This window comes from Saimiri boliviensis, chromosome 2 (assembly GCF_048565385.1).
Source record: "Saimiri boliviensis isolate mSaiBol1 chromosome 2, mSaiBol1.pri, whole genome shotgun sequence".
Lineage (NCBI taxonomy): Eukaryota > Metazoa > Chordata > Mammalia > Primates > Cebidae > Saimiri > Saimiri boliviensis.
This window is the reverse complement of record NC_133450.1, coordinates 150,432,841-150,451,968: the sequence shown is the minus strand read 5'-3', so window position 1 is coordinate 150,451,968 and position 19,128 is coordinate 150,432,841. Positions and strand designations below refer to the sequence as shown.

General features: G+C 38.7%; 1 protein-coding gene across 2 annotated transcripts in view; it reads left to right on the top strand.

Annotated features, from left to right (window-relative positions):
* The window catches only part of GDA (guanine deaminase), a 117,245-nt gene that overhangs the window by 94,029 nt on the left and 4,088 nt on the right, over positions 1–19,128 (top strand). For both annotated transcript variants that reach the window (XM_039461513.2, XM_003935617.4), the window contains exons 10-13: positions 973–1,040; positions 12,446–12,592; positions 16,059–16,189; positions 18,284–18,311. In XM_039461513.2, coding sequence (XP_039317447.1) covers positions 973–1,040; positions 12,446–12,592; positions 16,059–16,189; positions 18,284–18,311 — 374 coding nt within the window. The remainder of the gene's footprint in view (positions 1–972; positions 1,041–12,445; positions 12,593–16,058; positions 16,190–18,283; positions 18,312–19,128) is intronic.

Below are 19,128 nucleotides of genomic sequence, written 5' to 3'. Positions count from 1 at the left end.
AGATTACTTTGACCTTTGAGTCTTTTTGGAATTCTAAGGATTGCCTCAGTTTTCCTTTGTCTCTTTAGAAAGGTGGCACATCTGGCTGGGTGTGGTGGCTCATGACTGTAATCCCAGCACTTTGGGAGGCTGAGATGGGTGGATCACCTGAGGTCAGGAGTTCGAGACCAGCCTGACAACATGGTCAACCCTTTCTCTACTAAAAGTACAAAAATTAGCTGGTTTGGTGGCGGGTGTCTGTAATCCCAGCTACTTGGGAGGCTGATGCTGGAGAATCGCTTGAATCTGGGAGGTGGAGGTTGCAGTGAGCCAAGATTGTGCCACTGTACTCTAGCCTGGGTAACAGAGTAAGACTATCTCTCAAAAGAAAAAAAAGAAAGAAAGAAAGAAAAAAAAGAAAGGTGGCACATGTCTTAAGCTTAACCATCTCTCCTGCTTGCTACTTGCTCCTGTCTTCAGAAGAAGCATTTGAATGATCAGGTCCTGACTCATTGGGCCGCACCCTTTTATCCAGTTGTACCCCCCTTTCTTTGATCCTGCAAATCACTACTCATTCAGGCTAACACATTATTCTAGGCACAGAGAAAAGGTAATGCTTTATAATTTCCCCTTTGTAACGTAAAAGGATGTGTTGGTCAAAAAATATTAAAGACAAATAAGACTTTTGTATTAATTACAAAGTTTGATTTCTTCATTTTTTTCCCCAAATGATCCCCTGCACTTTTCTCTGGCTCTTGCTGCTTTGTGCCCACCTGAGATTAACCTTGGCCCACGGACCAAGGATCAGTCTCTTTATTGATTCTGTTTACTTCAGGACTTGGCTGGTCTGATTTGACTATGTGTTTGTGTCAACATTGGAGCTGATATACTGGGAAGCACAGTTTTCAGTGATAGCACCATCGTTGTTACTAGTGTCCTTCTTTCGTCGGAACCACATAGGTCTCCTTGCTCTGACATCTTCTCTCTTTACAGGCTCAGCAGCGGCTTTCTAAATGTGCTAGAAGTCCTGAAACATGAAGTCAAGATAGGGCTGGGTACAGGTTAGTAGTTCACCATTTGGAGCTATGGCAAAGTGGTTGCTTATTGTGTAACTTTCTAATGTGACTAATTCGCAGGTGACTGCTCTGTTTTTTAAAAAATTAGTTTTGGGCCGGGTGTGGTACCTCATGCCTGTAATCCCAGCACTTTGCGAGGCCGAGGCGGGTGGATTGCCTGAGCTCAGGAGTTCAAGACTAGTCTGGGCAACACTGTGAAACCCTGTCTCTACTAAAATACAAAAAATTAGCCTGGTGTGGTGGTGTTTACCTGTATTCTCAGCTACTTGGGAGGCTGAGGCAGGAGAATTGCTTGAACCCAGGAGGTGGAGGTTGTAGTGAGCCGAGATTGCGCCACTGCACTCCAGCCTGGACAATAGGTGATCCTCTGTCTCAAAAAAATTAGTTTTATTATCTGGCAGCAGTATCTTGATAATAAGTATCTAACAAAATAGAGAAGTTAGAAGCAGTAAGAAAAGTATATATGCAAAGGGAGAAGTTTTGATGATGCTAGCATCCTGAAAGGTCTCATCCCTGTTTTTATTTTCAAAGGTTAGGCTATAAAGGATAATTAATTCCTTCTAACGTATTTCAGAGGTATTTTAAAAATAGTCCTTGACTTTTGTTTTCTTTTGTTTCTCTGGCTAGGTTTTAATGGTTTGGATTTGTATATTTGTAGTTTTCAAAATAACTGTGTCATTACAAATACAGTCTCAAATGAAATGTTTTTGTCCTTGCCATAGTGAGCACAGATTCAATCTATGGCAGAATTGAGAATTCGTGCATATGTTAAGAATTGGTTTTGCTTTTAAGCAATGTTTAGCCAAATGAGACCTCTCCATATCCATAGACAGTCTACTTGTCTACTAAGCTGAGGGACGTTCTAATGCATAGGAATTAGTGATGGATTAGTGATATTTTGTTTCCTCACAGAACATTTTAATTGTGTTTCTTGAGAGTGTGCCGTGTTGTTCACTTTAAAAGTGTGGGTCAGGCTCAAATGTCTAGGTGTCCTCTGTGAGCCTCCTTTTATGACTGAATGACTGAACTAAATTTTTTGTCTAATGAATATGGGGTAGGAGGAGTGTTTTCTGTTCTTGATGCCTTTGTCTTCCTGGTATTTGAGAGCATCAGACTGAATGCATGTTGACACTGGTACTTTTCATCACTTTCAGCAGTAACTCAAGTCTCAGTTTGTTATAGTGAGACATTTTACGAAGCAAATAATTGGTAAGACACAATAATGTGCATAATAATTTTACTAATATCTTTAAAGAGGTATATATTAGATTAGAAGTTTTCCCCAATTTTACGGGAATGAAAGTAATCAAGATTTTTAAAATTCTAATTTAAGCCTTAAGTTATCGAGATTGTGATAATTCTACATACAGTCACAGGTGTTAAAGGAGGAAACGAGTGATTTTACGTTCACAAAAAAGCTTTAAGGGATAAGAAAAAAATGGCCAAGAGTTTTTGTTACACACTGTGGTCAGCTAATATAAAAAATTTAGCAGGCACATAAAAATTAGATAGTGGTGGCTCATGCCTGTAATTCCAGCACTTTGGGAGGCTGAGGCGGGTGGATCACCAGAGATTGGGAGTTCGAGACCAGCCTGACCAACATGGTGAAACCTCGTCTCCACTAAATTACAAAATTAGCCAGGCATGGTGGCGCATGCCTGTAATCCCAGCTAACCCGGAAACTGAGGCAGGAGAATCTCTTGAACCCAGGAGGTAGAGGTTGTGGTGAGCCAAGATTGTGCCTTTGCACTCCAGCCTGGGCAATGAGAGCAAAACTTAGTCTCAAAAAAAAAAAAAGTCAGGTACTGTTTTCAGTTAATCACATGACTTCCCTTTCTTGTCTTTGGGTTACCTAGATATGGCCTATAAAGTTCAAGTCAAGTTCTAGTTGTCACTTACTATCTGTAAGACCTTGAGAAAATTAATGTTCTAAGGATTCGTTTCTTGATTTCTATAACAGTAGTAACTAGCAATTACAACTATGTCTATCTTACAAGCTTGTTTAGAGAATTAAATTTTAAAATGCACTCAAAATGGTTAGCACAGTGCCTGACATGTAACACTAATCAAGAAAGATTGTCTTAAAAAGGAAAGGGTGAGGTTGGTGACCAAATGTTTGATTAAATATGACCTATTAACTTGTTTACTCAGAGAATCCTGTTTCATTTTTACCTAGTCTTTTTTGCAATAGTCACTCTATATTATTTCCTAAACATGACTTTTATGTATCAATTTACCCTTCAGTTTGTAAACTTTAGAAGATTATTATACCTCATCCTATGAATAGAGAGCAGGTCACATACTGTATCTATAACAAGTGCAGGCAGATCTTGACTTGCACAAATATTAGGTAGAAGAAATCCACATGAAATTTAACAGAAATAGAGCAAAACAAGATAAAGTGATATCACAAAGAATAAGAGTATGAGCAAACAGCTGAAAATGATCTGCTTTAGGATCCAGAAGAAAATTTCAGAAAATTGCCCTCATCCCTGGAGTACAGGAAAACATGGTTCTATGAAAAGACTGTGGTAGAAATTTTAGAAATGAAGGAAGAAAACTGAAGAAAATCAGATTAAAAAGCATGCAGACTCTCATATAGTGCTGGAAGGAGATTGGATGTTATCGCTACTTTGGAGAACGTTTTGGGATTTTCTTAAAAAGTTAAATATACATCTACATATGACCCAGGAGTTTTACTCTTGGGTATTTTACCCTGGAGAAATAAACATGTGTATTTGCCAAAATAGTTGTATGAGGCTGGGCGCAGTGGCTCATACCTATAATCCCAGCACTCTGGGAAGCCATGGCAGGAGGATTGCTTGAGCTCAGGTATTTGAGATCAGCCTGGGCAACATGGCAAAACTCTGTCTTTACAAAAAATAGAAAAATTAGCTGGGCATGGTGGCATGCACCTGAGGTCCCAGCTACTTGGGTGGCTGAGGCAGGAGGATCACTTGAGCTTAGGAGGTGGAGGCTGCAGTGAGCTGTGTTCATGCCACTGCACTCCAGCCTGGGTGACAGAGTGAGACCCTGTCTCAAAATAAATAAATTAATAAATAAGTAAAATAAAAGAGTTGTATGAGGATGTTTATACCAGCTTTATTTATAATAGCCCCAAACTGGAAACAATCCAAACATCTATCAGCAGGAGTAAGGATAATCAAGTTGAGGTGTATTCATATAATAAAATACTATTTAGCAGTAAAAAACATACTACTGATATATGCAAAATGTGGGTATATATATGCCAGGGTGTGGGCTTAAAGCACACACTGCATGATTCCATATGCATGAAACTCACAGACCGACAGGACTAAGTGATACTGGTAGAAGTCTGAAAGTGGTTGCCGAAGGTTGTAGGTAAGAATTAAGGGTATTGACTGGACAAGGCCATGGGGGAACTTGCTGGGGTGATGGAAATGTTTAATATCTTAGTTTTTTTGCAAAGTAGTTAAAGCTATATAATTGTTAACATTCTCCAGACTGAACATCTAAGATCTATATGTATTATGATATTTTAGTTATACCTCAGTTAAGGAAATGACCAACCAACCAACCCTGTAGGAATCTATGAGAAGCAGAATTATTGTTGAAGAACATCAAATCAGTGATCTGGAAAACAAAGTCAACCAAAGATAATAGACGGTATTTGAGGATGATCGATGTGAAGCCCAGAAAGGACAGAACCAACATTCAGGTTTTTTTTTTTTGAGTTGGAGTCTTGCTCTGTCACCAGGCTGGAGTGCAGTGGCATGATCTCAGCTCCCTGCAACCTCCGACTCCCTGGTTCAAGTGATTCTCCTGCCTCTGCCTCCCAAGTAGCTGGGATTACAGGTGTATGCCACCATGCCCAGCTAACTTTTGTATTTTTAGTAGAGATGGGGTTTCATGTTGGCCAGGATGGTCTCGATCTCCTGACCTCGTTATCTGCCTGCTCCAGCCTCCCAAATTGCTGGGATTACAGGCATGAGCCTCTGCACCTGGCCTAGGGGTCTTTTTCTGATGGAGCACCCAGAACAAATGGGACAGATGGAATAGTCAGAGCTTTGAAGGGTAAATCTTTTCTGAGCTTAAGAAAGAACTGCCTTGAAAGTCCTTACCCTGTTTTACACTAAATCATAACTGAACATGTTGCGGCAAAATATTTTAATTACAATTTAAAAATTTCAAAATATTGACAGAAGGAGAAAAGTCAGTTATCAACAAAACAATTAAAAACCAGTTTTCTTTCAGAGATTTTTGTTGGCACACAAAATACCAAAAGGCAAGAAAAGAGTTTGGAGACAAGGCAGTTGTTAGTCAAGAATAATATACCAGGCCCAGTTCTCCTTTATATATGAAGGCAACAAAATTCTCAGCTATACAAAGACTTGGAAAATATTTTCCTTAGGAACCATTTGAAAAACTTACTTGAAAACCTACATCATTCAATGAACAATGAGGCAAATGAAAGGCCATGTGGGAAAATAACGGTACAATATGATGTCATGGAAAGCTAAAATCCATCAAAATAAGAAGATTAAAGAATTGTTGAGGATTTTAAAAAGTGAAAGTAAGAGCTAAGAATATATCTCAAGACAGAATAGGCACAATGTTAAAAGTAATATATGTATATTTAAAAACCTATCAGAATGACAGCATAAATCAGAAAGATGTTTTCCTCAGGCCGGAAAGAGGTTCCTGGGACCTAAATATATGGTACTTATTTTAAAAACTGAGTGTTAGGTTCTTGAGTTTTGGTTTTATGCTTTCCGTATACCATTTGAATGTCTTCAGTATTTTATCATAAAGTTGTAAAAAAAAAAATACATACTCTGCAAGAAAGAATTTTTCAAGTATAACACATAATTCTAACTTCTAATTTTATTAACAAAATCCAAGAAATTGTAATTTATGTGTAAGGCTGAGAGGCGGATGTATTTGGCAAGTGGCCAAAATGGTGAAACCTGTTTCTACTAAAAATATGAAAAGTAGTTGGGTGTGGTGGCATGTGCCTCTAGTCCCAACTACATGGGAGGGTGAAGCAGAATTGCTTGAACCCAGGAGGTGGAGGTTTCAGTGAGCCAAGATCACACCACTGCACTCCAGCCTAGGTGACAGATATTCTGTCTCAGAAACAAAAACAAAAAATTCCTTGTCTCAGAAAAAAGGGAATTGTATGTTTTACTTTTCACTTTGCAGTATAAAATATTAGAGATAACTACTTGAGGAATTTTAAAAATAGGATACCTCCTATGTAAAATACGAACAAACTTGTAAAAACAACAATAAAAAAATAGCAACCAAAAATAGTCATCTGAAGAGAAATATAAATGTATAGAACAAGTTTACATAAACAAGACCCACACATTCACTAAAACAAACAACATACCTGGAGCCAGTGCCTCACTTTTCAGTTTAATTCCATATCCTAACTTACTTCTTCTGTTATTCCAAAAGCTGTTTGATCGCTTGTAGACTCTAATCCAGTGACTCCATGCTTTCTCAAAATCCATGATTCTAATTCAAATTCTTAGATGTCAGAGTACATCACTGCAATCATTCCTTTGGAAACATCTTCACTTCTTATATTCCTCTCATTTTCTTTGTATTCATATCGCAAAAGCGCCACCCTTGATTATGTCAAAAGTCCCCATTCAGTGCCTGCAGTGGAGCACCTGGAATTTGCTAGAGGAAAACCCCCAGTGGGCTTTCATTTTAAATTTTGTTCTCAAATCCCAAATGGCCCTCTGCGTGGACAATAGTTATTAGTTATTGGTCTGTAATAAGGCGTATATCTCCTTATTCCAAGATAGCATTTCTCATTTCTTCTTAAACTTTCTACCCCAACTTCTAGCTTAAGGCCTCCCTCATCTCATATGTCATTGAGAAACTAGAAGCAACTAGAAATCCTTCTCTCAGTCTCCTGCCACCAAATTCCCAGACCTTTCAGCATCGGCTGGCATTTTGTCTTCTTTTCCCTGTCACAGCAAAAACAACAACAACAAAGCCCTTCTTCCCATCAAAGGCAAAAATACCAAAATATCCGCAAGTGTGTTCTGTATTCTCTCTCTCTCCTAGCATCTCAATAAACTAGTTCCTTTGGCTGCAGACCGTCCTGTATCATCAGTGTCTCCTTCCTGCTGGATCATTCCTGCTGGTACACAAACACTCTAGTATCTTCTGATCTTTTAAGCAAAGAAACAAACTTCCCTGCTTTTTTTTTTTTTTTTTTTTTTTTTTAAGATGGAGTATTGCTCTGTCTCCCAGGCTGGAGTGCAGTGGCGTAATTTCAGCTCACTGCAACCTCTGCCTTTCAATTCAAATGATTCTCCTGCCTTAGCCCCTGAGAAGCTGGAATTACAGGCGCATGCCACAACAGCCAGCTAATTTTTGTATTTTTGCTAGAGACGGGGTTTCACGATGTTTGTCAGGCTGGTCTGGAACTCCTGACCTCAGGTGATCCACCCACCTCGGCCTCCCACAGTGCTGGATTACAGACATGAGCCCCCACGTAAGGCCCAAGACTGCTTCTTTATCAGACAACCCCCTCTTGCTCCTGCTCCACCTGTCTGCTTCCCTTCATGGCAAATCTTCTTCAAAGAGTGAAGATGCACTCTGGCACCACCTTTTAGGCCCTTTTCCATTCCTCCACCAACTTCCGTCTGGATTCCTGCCCCACCCTCCATGACAACTGCCTTTGCCCTTTCGCCTGTGGGTATTACCACTGGGATCTCTGTTGTGAACTCCAAAGGATGCCATTCTGTCCTCATGCAGTGGGACTTCTCAGCTGTGTTTGCCGTAATTGACTATTCTCTCCATTGTCCAAATGATCTTATCTTGAATCCAGTGAAGCACCTTTGTTCTTTCCTTCTTTCTCTGAAGGGCAATTCTCTTCCTCCTGACCATTTGAAAGCTTTCTTCAAGGCTCAGTCTTTGCCAGTCTCTTTTTTGACTTTACACATTCCTTTTAGGAGGTGCCATCCACAACCATTGCCTCGTGTGATTAAATATATTCAGATGACACACCGTTTTTTTTTTTAATTGTACTTTAAGTTCTGGGGTACATGTGCAGATCTTGCAGGATTGTTGCATAGATACACACATGCCATAGTGGTTTGCTTTCTCCATCTCCCCGTTACCTGCGTTAGGCATTTCTCCCAATGTTATCCCTCCCCAACGTCCCCTCCCCCGCTGTCCCTCCTCTAGCCCCCCAGCCCCTAACATACCCCAGCGTGTGCTGCTCCCCTCCTTGTGCCCATATGTTTTCATGGTTCGACACCCACCTATGAGTGAGAACATGCGGGCACACAGGGTTTTTATATCCAGCCCAGACTTCTCTGAATTCTAAACCCATGTTTTCAAAGGACTGCACTCTCCCATCTGTTAGACCCCTCCTGAAGGAACCCCTGAACTTCATTATATCCCAAGACACATTTAAACCTAGTTCTCTAAAATAGCTCTCCTGTTTAGAGAATTCATTTTCTCTAACTAGAAATGTGGTCATTATCTTGGGGACGGTCTTCTCCGTCACTTCTTCCCCATGCCTAAGCCAGCACAATGCCCAACCTCATGACTTCTTAGTGTCTCCTGGAACCATCCTCTTTTGCCTCACTGGTCGCTACCACCTGATGGGAGCTGCCATCGTTTTTTGCTGAACTGCTGAATTAGCTTCCTAATGGTTTTCATACCCATCCTAGGCCCTTCCAGTCTGTTTTCCTCTTTTCAAAGCAATCACAATGAAAATCCGATCATGTCACCCTCTCGTGCTCGTCACCCTTCAGTGGGATTTTGAATATGTAAGGGTCATTAGAAGGCCCACAAAGTTCCACAATGGTTTGACACCCATCCACTGCCCAGCCTCATCTCACAGTACTCTCTCCTCCCTACGCTGGCTGTCTTATAAATACCCTGGCTATCGTCTCTATAAATCATACTCCCTTCTCCCAAAAGTCCTCTGTGCATTCTGTTTCTCTGTCTGAATGCCCTTTTTTGCCTCTGTTTATATGGCTGAGTTCTTCTCATTCTTGTCTTAGTTCAAATTTCATTGCCTTAAAGAGGTCTTCCCTCACCATCCTATCAAAATGGGCCTTTCATCTCCATTTTCTTTAAAAAAAAAAAAAATTGTTGTTGGCTGGGCACGGTGGCTCACGACTGTAATCCCAGCACTTTGGGAGGCCGAGGCGGGTGGATCACGAGGTGAAGAGATCGAGACCATCCTGGTCAACATGGTGAAACCCCATCTCTACTAAAAATGCAAAAAATTAGCTGGGCATGGTGGTGCGTGCCTGTAATCCCAGCTACTCAGGAGGCTGAGGCAGGAGAATTGCCTGAACCCAGGAGGCAGAGGTTGCGGTGAGCTGAGATCGTGCCATTGCACTCCAGCCTGGGTAACAAGAGTGAAACTCCGTCTCAAAAAAAAAAAAAATTATTGTTAATGTGAGTCTGTTGATATGATTTTTTTCTTTCTCCCCAACAAGATAGTTAGCTCACTCATGTGGGGAGCCCATAGGTTTTATTTACAAGTGCTTAAGTAAATCAAGCACACATAAGGGGTGCAGTAAATGATTGCTGAATAAGTGAATGAATGCAAAGGAAATGAGCACACACATATGAAATCATTTTTAATCTTTCCATATTCCTCTGGCTTAAGTTTTTGCTCTGGTATAATTTTGTTAGAGTCTTCTTGTAAATAATAGTGTCCAAATGTTGACTCTGATGAGCAAGTAATGGAACCATCTTCATCATGATGGTCCTGGGGAAGGAGTGGGGTAAGGGATCAGATCTTCTGAGAAAATGCTTCAATTTTCCTCCCTCCTCCACACAGTTTCCACTCTTTTGTCAGCATATTGATTATATAACTGAATTTTCTCTGCAATTATTAAGATATCTGATGTTATTTCTATTTTCTGAGAAAATTGAGGTTCACGGGTCCTAAGTTACTGATAAAAGGTCCACAGAGCAGCTGGGTGCGGTGGCTCATGCCTGTAATCCTAGCGCTTTGGGAGGCAGATGTGGGCGGATCACGAGGTCAAGAGATCGAGACCATCCTGGCCAACATGGTGAAACCCCGTCTCTACTAAAAATACAAAAAAATTAGCCAGGTGTGGTGTCACGCGCCTGTGGTCCCAGCTACTTGGGAGGCTGAGGCAGAAGAATCAATTGAACCCAGGAGGCGGAGGTTGCAGTGAGCCGAGATTGCGTCAGTACACTCCATCCTGGTGACAGAGCAAGGCTCCGTCTCAAAAAAAACAAAAAACAAAAAAAAAACAAAACTGCCACAAAGCAAAAAGTTCTAGGTGCACAGTTTAAAACCAGGTCTTAAAATGTTAGACATTCATGATTTCTCCTTCATCTACCACAGTGCCTCTGGCCATATGATAAAGTACAACCTACATTAAATGTGTTGTAGATGAAAGGGGAAACTACAAAGCTAATACAGTCAGGAAGAATCGGCAAGTTACTATCACAGTGGAAATCCGTGGAAGAAAAGCTTGACTCCTACACAAATGGTCCTGACTACATACCAGGAAATTATGCAGATCAGGGGTCTTTCTTTGATGAGCACAAAATTGTTTCTTGGTTGACATTTATTTTACTGACTTAACATCAGCAATCAGAAGAATATAAGATGATTAAATGAACATCATAAGGCATCTTTCAGTTTTTTCCCAGTGAATTGCATAGCATTATTTCCTAATCTATCCTTATTCTTTCTGTAAGGTTAATTTTGAGTAGATTTTGGAAAATCCCACTTTCCATGGTATTTTATACCTTATTTTTTAACTGCATCTATTTAAATCTTCCATACTTACTGGAAGCAACTGCATTGCTTCCAGTCTTTATCCATATGTAATAAAATATAGTAAGTCTTTACATATTTTCGTACCCCATAGTGATAAAATTTTCATTCTACTTTTATCTATATTTAACATTTTTGTTGTTTTAGCAGTAAAGAAGGGAGCCGCAGACAAACTGTTTGAAAGCTTAATGTGCATTGTTCTAAAACTGTGTTTGTTTTCTTAGCTATGATAAAAATGAAGATTTAAAGGATGGGTACTGCATGTTAACACAGGCTAGTAACTTAAGTAGATGTAATGAAAGTTTTTAGGGAGCTGGGTGATTCTTTAATTTAAACACAAGTTTACCTAAGCACATATGAGATAGTTGAGCATACAATTGAGCTACAATCTAGAGTTACTACTAAATAGGCAATTATTTTGTTTGTGCAACAAATCTGTAGGCACTAACAATTACGTATGTCTACCTAGAAATGACAGAAGGAACACAAAATATGAAGCTTATTTTATTAGCTATAAATGTGTTTTCTTTTAGTAAAACATATTAACTTACTTGAAATTTATTTATACAAACTCATTTAATAATCCCATGTTCATTCTTGTTAAAGGTTTATGATTAGGGACTTTATTTAAATTGCTAAAATCTCATTCCTCATTTAATCATGCCCACCAAAATACAGAGCTGTCTGCATTAGCATTGCTCATTTATTACACTAATTTCCCCAAATACACAAGTTCATTTTAAAAGTCCTTCATAAAAATTACAAAGAAGTGGGTTTTTAATTTCCCAAAACTCTCATCTGGATTAGAGCAAAGTTAGGAAAATTTTTTACTGAATAGAACCATGAGCTTATTTTAAACCACATGTTATCTAAATTATCCTTATAACTATGCAGCCATATTTGAACAATTTCTGTGAGTGTTCATAGAATATTCAGAGATAAGAGTTTCTTCTCTTGGTTTTTAAAACCATTTGAGTATTGCATTGGGTTGAATTGTGGGTCCCTAAAAGATGTCTACCGGGATCTGTAAATGTGACCTCATTTGGAATAAAGGTCTTTGTAGATATAATTAAGGTGAAGATCTCAAGATGTGATCATTCTGAAATAGAGTGGGTCCTAAATCCAGTGATCAATATCCTTAGAAGAGACAGGAAGAGAGACAAATAAAAGACACAGGGAGAATAGGGCTATTTGAGGGTGGAGACAGAGATTGAAGTGATGCTGCCACAAGCCAAGAAATGCCACCAGAAGCTGAGACAAGCAAGGAAGGATTCTTCCTTAGAGTTCCTGTGGGGATTGTGGTCCTGCCAACACTTTAATTTCAGACTTCTGGCCTCCAAACTGTGAGAGAATAAATTTCTGCTGCTTTAAGCTAGAAAATTTGTGATAATTAGTTGTAGCAGGTATAAGAAACTAAAGTATGCATTTGATACTAATTAGATTTTGAATTGCTTTAAATCTTAGTCTATGGCTATTTATGTTTATAGTTAAGAGCTTTAACTGTAAAAAATATAGTAAGGACTGAATGTCATAAAAACAATGATATATGTATTATTCCACTTGTCCTCATAAGGTTACTGTTTTGGTTTTATTTTACCTACTGTAGACGTGGCTGGTGGCTATTCATATTCCATGCTTGATGCAATCAGAAGAGCAGTGATGGTTTCCAATATCCTTTTAGTTAATAAGGTAAATGAGAAAAGCCTCACCCTCAAAGAAGTCTTCAGACTAGCTACTCTTGGAGGAAGCCAAGGTAATGACTATTACATTTTCTGTCACACAATATACAACCATGCTGATCTGTGTCCTTGGATGTAGTATGAAGGTGCATGCTCGGTATTAGAGAAACCAATATTCATAATGATCACATCTCATGTGACATACCCAGAACTCAGCCAGTAAAGTAATGTTCACTGAAGGAGGAATCATTCCTTCAGTGAATTTACTGTCTTTGGTAGAACAGATGTCTGAGACACAGTTATCATATTGTTTTAATGGATATTACATTGGTTACATGCCTATGAATTCTTTAGAATAATCCATTCTTGTGTGGGGTGCCTAAGAGTCACAGTAGCTCATGTCTGTAATCCCAGCACTTCAGGAGGCTGAGGCAGGCAGATCGCTTGAGCCCAGGAGTTTGAGACCAGCCTGGGCAATGTAGCAAAACCCTGTCTCTACAAAAAAAAAAATACAAAAATTAGCTGGGTGTGGCAGAGTGTGCCTAGAGTCCTGGCTACTTGGGAGGCTGAGGTGGGAGGATCACCTGAGCCCAGAGAGGTAGAGGCTGCAGTGAGCAGTGATCGTGCCGCTACAACTTCATCCTGGGCAACAGAGTCTCCAGATAAATAAATAAAAGAATCAATTTTTCCATTGAGTCAAGTAATTGCTCTCCCTTGGCCTCAGTGAGGATCATATTAGTAAAATAATAGCCAAGGCTTACTGAGTTCCTTCCTTGTGGTAGGAATCATATAACACGCTTTATACGTGTTGCTATTTAATCCTCACAACCACTATTATTCATTCTGTTTTACAAACAAGAAGTCTGAGTGAGGCTTACATGGCTGTCAAGACACAGTGTGTATGAGTTGAATCCACGTAATCATAAGCCGACATGCAAATTCTGACTTTCTGCCCTTCCACTACAGTATCTTCCTGTATAAATTCCTGCCAAGACCATGCATTTGGTTCATATACTTAAGTACCCTAATTACTCAAACCTTTTTAAAAGGATAAAGATGCAAAAATATAGTTGGTTGATATGCAAATATTGCTCATCAGCTTTTCCCAGTTCTCACGGGTAACTCTATTGTTATGGGAAAAAAATTGGTCAAATATAAATGTAATCTGATAGTGAAAAATAGTCTGAAACCCTAGGGACCTAGTAAGAAATAAAAATGTAGATATAGCTTTAGAAACATATTTGGGTGTAGATTTATGATAGATACCCTGGGTCTTACTAATGGAGGACAATCGAAGCCAAGATTATCCTGGCAAGAGACTTCTCACATCTTCTTTGAGTGTTGGGGGCTATGATGAACATCATAAGCACATTTCAAGAAAAACAAATAACAGTGTTGGGTTTTTTTTTCTTTTTTGGATTTCCCAAAGTCTTATGGTTTCATTTTCTAAAATCCCAAATTTCACGTTACTCACTATTTTAATAAGTGTTACAACCTTTCACCCACACCACCATTATCTTTTCACACCTGAATTTGAGTTTGAGTAGTTATTCTGCCGCCTATGTTTGTGTTACAAACGAGTTGTATTTAAGTAGTGCTTTTTGAATTCTAGGCGCTCTGTGAGTTACTTCATCAGGATCCCGTTTCTTTGATGAAGCCAGCATGGGTGCCTACCCAATCATTTCTACTTTGCTGTGTAGCTTTTAAATCTATTTTCTGGGTCACTGGGCATACTCATGGAATTTCTTTTCCTTAGTTTGTCTCTCTACTATAGTCAGAGTAAAATGAGATGAATTGGATCTGTATTTAAAGTGTGGCATTTTCCCAGTACTGCCATGGCCTTTCCATTCACTCTCAAGAAGATCAAGATGAGCATAGATTATCTTCACAGAGTCAACCAACATTTACTCCAAAGGCAGCCAGACTGCGTTTCCTGAAATGCATTCGAATCACTTACCAGCCCATTGGGGTCTGTGTGCCACAATTTGAATTTATATCAGTTTACAAATTCACTTTAAAGAATTGTGTCTTTCCTGGTTGGTTCATTCCTGAACTCTCTAGGCTCTACTGAAAAGCCCAGTTGGTTTATATATATCATCAAACTTGCCTAAACCCCAGCTCGTCACTGCACCTGCTTATCTGGTCTATTAAATGCACAACAATTTTATGTTGAATACAGTCATTAAAAACTCATAGTTGACATGCTTCTTTGTCAAGTGTGAAAAGAAGTAATCATTGAAGGAGGAGAGAATGTCCAGTGATCTTCTAGTACCTTCAGTCCTTCCCCATACAATTAGTAGAAGTCACCTGGCTCCTTTTAACATTTTGGATTATTTTCATGCCCCTGTCTTGCTAAAGAGAGTACTTTAGCTAAAAAGCCATTTTTCTTTTCTGAGAATGAGAGTCACCCTTTAAAGAATCTTTTAAGAACAGGTAAGATTTCTAAGTCAGTGTTTAGAAAAATGCCACAATTTCTGGATGCCTACACATAGAAATATAATGTATTAGATATTGCCTAACAGAGGCAATCAATTCAATATTTTCACATAAAGCTTTTAGCAGGGATAGAATACAAAATATACATGCAAAAATTGAAATAAATAATACTGCACTCCGGTTAACCTTCCTTTTATTCATGCTTCCATTTGTGACCCCAGTGTACACCTTCCTCAGATTACAGGCCTTAAGGAACTTTAGATTCAATAGCTCCGTTTGCGAGCAAAGCCCACTACCCCCATTTTTCTGAAACTAAATCATAAAAATGAGAGATGTTCTTCCTTGGTATCCAATAATCTTGGAACATGATTTGTAGCTATGAGAAGAACCAAGTCAATAGATGTTATGGCCTGTGCTCTATTTTAGAAAACCATTATTTTCTGGCAACCAGAAAACCTTCAAGGTTGCAAAGAGATTGGTCTGTTTTCAAAAGCTTTGGGACTTTTGAGTTATGAGAATCTGTTCACTTTGAGAAGTGAGGGTTTTTTTTTTCCCAATCAAAAGATTTAAACTAAGGAATTGCTGATGGATATGCCTGCGTTGACAAATATGCAAAAGGATAATAGTTTTTTATTTATGCGAGGTTCATTTCACTGCCATGAAAAGAAATCCTGTCAGCTATTTCAAGGAACAGAAAGAACAAAAAAAGGCAAGGCAAGGGGTTGAAGTGTTGTGGGGAGAATAGAAGGGAAAAAGAGGAAAGGTATTGTGTTAATCATCATGTTTCTTAGAGGGATAAATGAAAAGCATAGACCAGCTGGGCTAGGAAGTGCACCAATAGAGCTGAAACAGAGACAAATCCGAATTACGATCCAGTGATGAAGGGACCTGTTTTTATTCCCAGATTTTGCTTTCCTGTGGTTACTCTGCTTTTTGTAAGTAGAAGTCTTGTGACCATTAGAATGAGAGTGCTTTTCTGTCTCACTGTTAAGATACCAATTTTTTTTTCTCCTAGTGACATGTTGGCAGAATCTCTCCTTACAAACTGAGACATTAGTGTGGTGTGACGGCTTGTAATCCTGTTTATTCCCTTGTTCTCTGTAGCCCTGGGGCTGGATAGTGAGATCGGAAACTTTGAAGTGGGCAAGGAATTTGATGCCCTCCTGATCAACCCCAAAGCATCTGACTCTCCCATTGACCTGTTTTATGGGGATTTTTTTGGTGATATTTCTGAGGTAAGAAAAAGAAAGTTAATCAAAAGGCATTTATTTCATAAAGTCGCCATAAAGGCTTCCCTCTATAAAGAAAATAGAAACTGAAACATTTTAATGGAATGCAGGAAGATCTTAAAAGGGACACTAGAGCCCTTTGATAATTACTGTAATTTTATGACAGCAATGTTAAGAACAATGGTATTAACAAAACCTTTCTCTTTTGAGTGTGTTTGTATATTTGAATGTATTTGGCTATAAACAGCCATAATGTAACTAGAACTCATTGAACACTTGCTATGTGCTGGGTAGGTATGGGATTAGACACTTTCATACCTAATTTTGTTCAACCATCAGAGCAACTCTAAGGGAGTAGGTACTATTAATGTTGCTATGTTAATTTATAGAGGCAGTGTGGCTTAAGGGAGGTTAAGTGATTTATGTAAAGACTCATAGCCAGTGATTAGTAGGCAGAGTTTGGACTCATACCTGGGGTTTTCTGACTACCAGAGGCAAGATTCTTGACCACTCTGTTACGTCAATGTTTTCAATTTTATAAGAAAATGAACTTTGTTGCTTTATCATAAAATGTTTTCCTGTGGATAAAATAAACTACTTTATCTTGCTTGAAAAAATAATTTCTTGTAAGATACTGAGTTCTTTCTAAAAAAAAAAAAAAGAATTATTTCCGTTTCTAAATTGATCTACTTATAAGAGTAAATGTGATAATAAAGATATTAAAGTCTTTTTTTTTTTTTTTTTTTTTTTTTCTTGAGATGGACTCTTGCTCTGTTGCCAGGCTGGAGTGCAGTGGCGCAATCGCAGCTCACTGCAACCTCCACCTCCTGGGTTCAAGTGATTCTCCTGCCTCAACCTCCCAAGTAACTGGGACTACAGGCATGTGCCACAATGCCCAGCTAATAGACATAGTTGTAATTGCTAGTTACTATTGTTGTAGAAATCAGGAAATGAATCCTTAGAAAATTAATTTTCTAAGGTCTTACAGATAATAAGTGACAGCTAGAACTTGACTTGAACTTTATAGGCCATGACTAGACAACCCAAAGTCAAGAAAGGGAAGTCATGTGATGACCTTAAATTATGGAGACCAAAATCCTAGAAAGTCTGAGAACAGTATCTGACTGATTTTTATGTGTCTGCTAAATTTTTCACATTAACTGACTTCCTTCGCAAGGAAGTAAAGACCTAAAGAAATGGGTAAACTTTGGCATTTTTATGCTAGGTTTGATGAAGAGTGGAACATTGTAGAGAAATGTGATAGGACAAAGAGCGTGATCCAGTGGTAATAAGCTAGAGGGGACTCAGCAAGGCCTGTTGGTTCAGATTCTTCTCTGCGACCCTTTGTCTTCAGAGATCAGTTACAAGGAGGGCACCCTTTACGTGATGGTCTTATAACCTGCATTGGGGTGAGGGGTGAGGGGAGGGTCAGAATGACCTTCCTGCTTTTGATTTGAGGATAGCATGTCCTGATCCCATCATTATTTTTATATTGTTTATTCTTTTACTCTCTTATTAGAATTAATTTCTGGGAATAGGGCTCTAGGGAATAGTTTTAGTCATTTTTCTTACATCAGGGGTATCCAAGGGAGAGAATACAGTCATGAGTTCTTAGTTTCTGTTTCTGGTTGGGCCAGTAAAGTCCCCTCCCTCACCCCTCTTTTCTGCTTATCACTAGAGACAGAAACTAGAAACCATGGCTTCAGGTTGCTAAAAGCCTAAAACAAAACAAAACAGAACAACAACACAATAAAGCAGATTGGACAAGCTTGTCTTACATCATACACCTCTTGAAATATTTGAATTATTTTACTAAATTAATTTCTTTAATTTATATAATACCTTTTCCATGATGACTCTAAAGTTACATACCCAGAACTTTCACACGATAGGTGAACTGTTAATTGCCAATGGATTATTTTGTTGTTCTGGGAGGTTTTTTAAAAGCACGTAGGAATTTCTTTTTTAATTAATGGAAGTAGATTTTGCCATTGAGAAGTAAATTCATATTTCTGGGCTTTGCCAACCATTGTCAGCTGTGAATTTACTTTTCTAAATGCACAAACTATTCTTTCTTATTACTTTTATTTTCCGTTTTAGGCTGTTATCCAGAAGTTCCTCTATTTAGGTAGGTGAATGTATGTCTCTATGCTAAATATTATATAAAATCTTTGCCTGTCTTTTTCTTGGCCATGGCTCTCTGTATTTATCATGCCATATATTAAACTCTGTGTATGATAATTTGCTTTGATTCATTTTTTTTAACATTCTGAAGCATTAAGCCCATTGGTGGCATATTATTTAAAGGTTCTATTTGAAGTGCACATGACTCTCTCTAGTCATAAGTTCTAAGCTGAGAAATAGAAGGCCACTCATTCAGTATCTGACATTCTGCCTTACCATGCTTTTGTGACAGATACATAGTAGAGTCTCACCACGTGTTCAAAGTTTAACCTTTGTTCAAAGGAAGTTACAGTAATTCTTAACTCTGGTTGAGAGGGTTCATAAATGTGCTTGTAATGTACTCACGTTCAATTCCACTCCCTGAGAGAAACAGTAATGCAGAAGATTCTACTCTACATCCAATCCTGTTGAGTGAGCTCAGAGTGATCTCAGTGAACTTGAGATGGAAAGACACATGTGTTACTTCTTATGGAACTGCTTCTGGAGTGTAAGAAATGTGTAAAGTATTTCTTTCTCCACGGGGGCAAAATGTAAACCAACCACATTAGCTGAGAAAGGACAGCTGTAGGGGGCTGATTCAACTTTATGTGATTTCTGCCTCTGGAGCAGAATTCAGACCCTAATCAAGAAATTAACTGTGGCATTTTCTACTGATCATGTCTTCCTGTTCAGATTATAAACGATCTGAGGGTGGGGGGGAAAGCAGCTTTTAGTATTTCCTCTTCTAGAAGTATCTTTAAAAAAAAAAAATCTCTCCCGAT